This window comes from Lepidothrix coronata, unplaced genomic scaffold, assembly GCF_001604755.1.
Source record: "Lepidothrix coronata isolate B3197 unplaced genomic scaffold, Lepidothrix_coronata-1.0 Scaffold78, whole genome shotgun sequence".
Classification (NCBI taxonomy): domain Eukaryota; kingdom Metazoa; phylum Chordata; class Aves; order Passeriformes; family Pipridae; genus Lepidothrix; species Lepidothrix coronata.
Window position 1 is genome coordinate 3,608,220 of NW_016690258.1, and position 5,673 is coordinate 3,613,892.

At 49.9% G+C, this 5,673-nt stretch overlaps 1 protein-coding gene across 12 annotated transcripts in view; it reads left to right on the forward strand.

Moving 5' to 3' along the window:
- CACNA1D (calcium voltage-gated channel subunit alpha1 D) overlaps positions 1-5,673 on the forward strand; it is a 209,333-nt gene that overhangs the window by 33,892 nt on the left and 169,768 nt on the right. For 11 of the 12 annotated variants that reach the window (XM_017819993.1, XM_017820001.1, XM_017820003.1 and 8 more), the window contains exons 1-2: positions 2,543-2,935; positions 5,036-5,354. In XM_017819993.1, coding sequence (XP_017675482.1) covers positions 2,899-2,935; positions 5,036-5,354 — 356 coding nt within the window. In that variant the 5' untranslated portion in view covers positions 2,543-2,898. Of the gene's footprint in view, positions 1-2,542; positions 2,936-5,035; positions 5,355-5,673 lie in introns of those variants that run through there. The other variant, XM_017820002.1, reaches the window with a different exon arrangement.

Sequence of the window (5,673 nt, forward strand, 5' to 3'; positions counted from 1 at the left end):
GGCTGTTTCTTTGGCCGCCTCTTTTCCTTACAGAGAATAAACCCCTGAGAAGCAATAAATGTTATCGAGAGGGAAATGATAATAATTTAGTAGCAAATCTGCAATAAACGTATGATAATATTAAATGTATGTTCTCCCTGCTCTACCATTCTATAACATGTAAGGGACGTACACTGAATGTGGTGTGGTATAGAGGTGTGACAGATGGGGACACCCATATTTGTTTCTTCTCTGAGGAATGGTTGTTTCCAATCAAAATGTCACCACTTATTATGGTAGCTGGGACACATTCTAAAACATCCACAGGATGCTGGCTATTTCATTCAGGAATGAGTGATGTCGAAGTGACAGAAAATTGATACAATTTTAGCAAAATAATTAGACACAAGTTTTTAGAAGAAGGGAAAACAGCTGTTCAGAGGAGAATTGATGGCTTCAATAAGTAGCACTTTTGTGACTACAGACTATCAGTGTTCTCAAATACTTTCTCCAAACTTTCTAAAAGGACTTTCTTTTTTAACTCTAATTATGATTTTGAAACTATAGTAGGGAATTTGAACTAGCAATAAAAGAAGAGTTAGCTTTTGAAATATGCACAACCATATGCTGTTGGTTTGGACAAACCATGAATAATTTTTTTCTCTGTTTCATGGTTTTATTGAGAGGCTTATGAAGTTTGGTTTTGAGGAGTATTTGGTAGCTTCCAAATAAATATTGCTGTGTACAGCATATTTCAATACATATTCCAAGTACATGTTGCTGTGGTCCATAGTAAGGATTGGGGGTTAGAAAACAGATTTTAGAGAGGCCAAAATCCAGGAAATTTATGGAAACATTTGCAAGGGGAGCAGCCCTTTTCTGTGGGATGCTTTTTTGCTTGTGTTAAATCCAGGCCTGATTAGACATAATTTTCTCAATAGTGCCTCAGTGCTTAACTTCATAAGCCTCATTTAAAAAAAATGATTTGGATGCTGGAGTCCAGCTTTGCCAAGGTACTGCGTGCTGAGCACATTAGGTGCCTCCTTCAGTGCCTGCAGTGGTTGTTAGGCAACTAGTCTTGATTTAGACACTTTTGAAAATCTACCAAGCATTTTTGACACCTAAATATCTGCCTGTTGAGAAAAGAAGTACTTTTGTGGACATTTGAGGCAAGTGCCCAAGTAGGTAGTAGACTATTTAATCTGGAAACAGCTGCTCTGTAATGACACCTGTGAACAGGGTGTGGTGCCTTCCCAATTAAACCAAACCTGCAACATCTGAGCCCAGCAGGTCAGAAGGTTATAAAAGAGGAAGCACTGAACTGCAGCTCAAGAAGTGTTAGTGAGGGATCTCTCTGTGCAGGGTTGTTTTTCAAATCAGCGTTGTTAATATTTTTTTTTTTTTAATCCTTTAATTAACAAAGGTAAAGCCAAAAAGGATAGGCTCCACCTAACAGAGAGCTTCTTCTAAAGCTGGAGGCTGGGCATCCTTCGCCGGGTCCCTGGAGAATATCAACGGTATTAAGGTTTTATTGCTCTACTTCTAATTACTGTCTGTAGATGTTATTTATTATTAATTAGATGGAGATAGTTGTGGATGAAGTATGGCTCAAAGAGCGGATAGGGACATGAATAAGGAAAGGGATGGTAGAAATGCTTTCACTGAGATGTTTTCTTAACAAAATACTACCTTTGTCAAAGATAAAGGCTGAGATCCTTTGAGTGTGATTGTGGTTTGTTTAAAAATTAATCATGCAATAGTACTTAAAAATATGGGAAAAAGTTCATTGCAGAGAAAACAAACTGTAATTTTGGAGCATCAGTTCTGTTTTGAATTTGTATGTCTATAATTCTTATTGTATTTCATTGATTACTTTTGTAGCGATTGAAACACTGCCTTGTTATAACTGAAGGCGGCTGTCCCGAGTTTCCTCCTTTGCTGTAGCACCTCACGGCCCCTCAGCCACGTGCATCGATACACGGCACTTCTGGGGTAGTTTCAGCACTAACGAGACAAAACCTTAAACGAATGTTTGAGGGCTCTGCAATGAAAAGTAACGCCAGAATTCATTCATTTCAAAGCCACGTGATTTATTTGGGTAAACCTTGAAAACCTCGGGGTTAGCTTGGAGTCAGAATGACGGCATTTCAACAGGTCAGCGGAGAGCTCGGGATTGGGATGGGTAACTGGGGGGTTTCCCCGGAGGTGAGGGCAGAGGGGGCGGGCAGGTGAGCCGTGAGCTGTCCAGAGCGGGGAGAGGGAGCCGGTGCCGCGGGAGCTCCTCCCGCACCTGCCCGGGACGGGGGAGCGCGGCGGGAGCGCGGCCGGCGGCGAACGGGTTAAGGCGGCGGCGGGCGCGGGTCTGTTTGCGGTGCCGGAGCTGCGGGCGGCCCGAGAGCGGCTCCGCGCCCCCGCCCGGCCCGGCCGAGCGGCGGCAGCAGCAGCAGGTGGCGGCGGCAGCAGCGAGGGAGTTAAACCCCGCGGCGGCGGGAGGAGGGGGACCGCGAGCGGGCGGGCGGCGGCAGCAGCGGCAGGAGGAGGGGGACCGAGGCGGAGCGGGCGGCGGCAGGAGGAGGGGGACCGGGGAGCAAGGCAGCAGCGGCAGGAGGGGGACCGAGGAGCAGGCGGCGGCGGCGGCAGCAGCAGCAGCCGGGTTGCTAGGGATGGAGAGATCCCGTGTCACCCGGATGTGAGTGTCATGTTGGCCCAAACTCTGAGGGATTTGGCAGCGGCGAAGCAGCAGCGGCAGGAGGAGGAGGAGCAGCAGCAGCCCCTCGCACGTCTCTAGTCACTACCATGGGGGTCGGGTAGCGGGTGGCGCAGGGGCAGCGCGCACCTGGCTCGGGGTGGGGTTGGGGGGCGTCTCTGCCCTTTTTTGTTTTTTCGTTTTCCTCTCACACGCTGGAGAAAGTGAGAAAAATGCACCAGCAGCAGCAGCCCGAGCAGCACCCAGAAGGTAAGAGCCGGGGCGCCCACCAAGGGCAGCGGCGTGCTTGGGGCTGAAGGGAGGGAGGGGGCGGGGGAGGATTTATGAGGGATTTGGAAGTCGGGGATTGGGGGGGATTAGGGAAGGGGTTGAGGATGGAGTAGGTTTGGGATGGGAAAGGAATGAGCGGCTGTGTTCGAGGAGGGACCGGGAAGGGCAGAGGACGAGGAGGAGGCGGGATAAGGTGCTGCCCTCGGCGTGTGACCAACGTGCGAGTGGATTTATGCGCGTCTGTCCCTTGTCCTGGGGCCATTAATACCAGCCGGGAGAGGACACAGCTTGGTCTGCGTTTGCCTCTCACTTGTGTAATTGTGGACGAACCTGCCCGGGGATGCGGCTCCCGGGGGTTGCCCCGCGCCGGGCGGGAGGGCAGCGGGGTCCGAGGGCAGGGCGGCGGGCGCGGTGCGCTCGGCTCCTGCCCGGCGGGGCGCACGGGGGCGAGACGCGCGGCTCCGCGGCGCTAATCCGCTCCGCCGACGGGCTCCGGCGCTGCCACAGCCCCCGCTGTTGTTTATAAATGATTCCTCCCTCCTCAATCAGCTGCAAGTTTGTGTTGCCCCCGAGGAAAACGCAAGCACCCGGGCTTTGTTTCCCTTTCGAGCATCCCTTGAAAAAGACGCTGGATGTATAGATAGATGGGTAGGTGGGCGGTTTATTTGCGCCGAGCCACGTTTCATGGCATCCCAAAGGGCAGGCGGAAGGCGGGGGAGATGGCTGTGCCATTGCTTTTATATCTGGAAAAAGAAAAAAAGGGGGAGGAGGGTAGAAGGGATGCTTTGGGAAGATGCTGGAGGTAGATTTCCCACCTTTGCCCCCGCGGCGGCTCTGCCCCCCGTGTCACCCAGCTGTTGATGCGCCGCCGCTCGCCGCTGGCCAGCGCTCGCCGCGCCGGTGCCGCTCCCCGCGGCAGCTCCGTGGGCGCCCCGCCGTGACCCCCCCACTCCCCGCCGCCATCCCGGGGAGCCATCTTATGGCTCCCGCCTCCCCTCGCCCCCGGAGCGGGGGACGGGCCGGCCTCGGCCGCATCCACGCGCCTTCCCGGCGCTCCCGTGGTCTGTTCCCCCCGTCCAGAGCAGGAGGGCTGTGTCTGCCGTGCCTCTCCTCGACGAGCAGCGATCGCCTGGGAGCTGTTTTCCTCCGCTGCCCGGGTAGATCCGTTTCACAGTCATCCCGCCTGCCAGCCCGGATTCCCGGCACGTATATTGTGCCGTTCCTCCATTTTTTTTTTCCCCACCCAGGCATCTTCAAGTTTTGAATCTCACTCAGGAGCCTCTCCTTCCTACAGGTGCATGTAGGAGTAGACTGTTGCGCTAGTCAAAGAGCTCGCGAGGAAGGATCCTTGCGAGGAGGTGGTGTTTTGCCTCTTTGCTGTCATCTGCATAAAGAGGACTCGATTATTATTTGGAAGGTGCAGTTTATTTTTAAAATCCTTGTGAAAAAGCAAAACCAAACTCTGTCCTTTAACAGTGGGTTCACGTTTGTAATTTTCTAGTGTGAAAGATAGCAGAGCTTTATGAACATGTTCAGCACAGACAACGTTGAATTTTTGCTTGTGGGAGGCATCCACGCATTTTTCTTTAAGAATGCAAAACAAGGCAAGATTTAACTTGCTCACAGGACTTTCCCCCCACTCACCCCACCCCTCCTTGCTGGTTGGTCTTAATTGAACAATGTGTAAGAATTTTAAGCAACTACTCTTTCTGACCAAAATGAATTGAGATGGTAGTAAATGGTAAGGTGCTACAGCAAAGTTGTTCTTCAGGAGTAGGTATATTTTCCTGGAAAAAAACCACAAGGGCAGAAAAGCTGCCATCCAGTTAGGAAAAGAAGTGTTAAGTTGAAGAACCAAAATAAGAAGTGTAGTACTTGTGTCTTGATGCTTACATTAAACTTGAAGTTATAATACTGATTCCTGAGCACAGTCACATCTACCACAGCACCAGTGTGTGCATATGTCTATGCCTGTGTGTCCAGTGGAAGCATCACACTGTCAAGAGGCAAGTCAGAAATATTGGGACCCATACTAGCATAAAAAATTATAACCAAGTACTTTTTTCTCTTGTCCCACAGAGGTGAACTATGCAAGTAGCACCAGAATTCCTCTCCCTGGTGACGGACCAGCTATTCAGTCAAACAGTTCAGCACCGTCCAAGCAAACTGTTCTATCTTGGCAAGCTGCAATTGATGCTGCTAGACAAGCAAAGGCTGCCCAAAACATGAGTACCACCACAGCCCAGCCTGTAGGATCTCTGTCCCAAAGAAAACGCCAGCAATATGCCAAGAGCAAAAAACAGGGTAATACATCTAATAGTCGGCCACCCCGTGCCCTTTTCTGTTTATCCCTCAACAACCCAATACGAAGAGCCTGCATTAGTCTAGTAGAATGGAAGTATCCTTTGCTGCAGTTTACTTTTTTTGTAATTCTCTTATGTTTTCTGAATGTATCGAGGGGATTTTTTTTTACAGCATCACTTAGAACATTACAACTAACACAGTAGTTCACTTGCATGTGTGGGTAACTGTCAGTGTTGATGGTGGTCAGTTTTGCTTCAATTACTGTTAAAGATGGCCTCTTGTGTCATAAAGACACAATATCATTTTACTGACTTGAGTAGCTCAGAGTCAGAGAAAACCTCTAAGCTGTTCTTTTTTTTTTTTTTTTTTTCCTTGAGAGGAGGTGGGAGAACATTTTCAAGCTTAGGTTATAT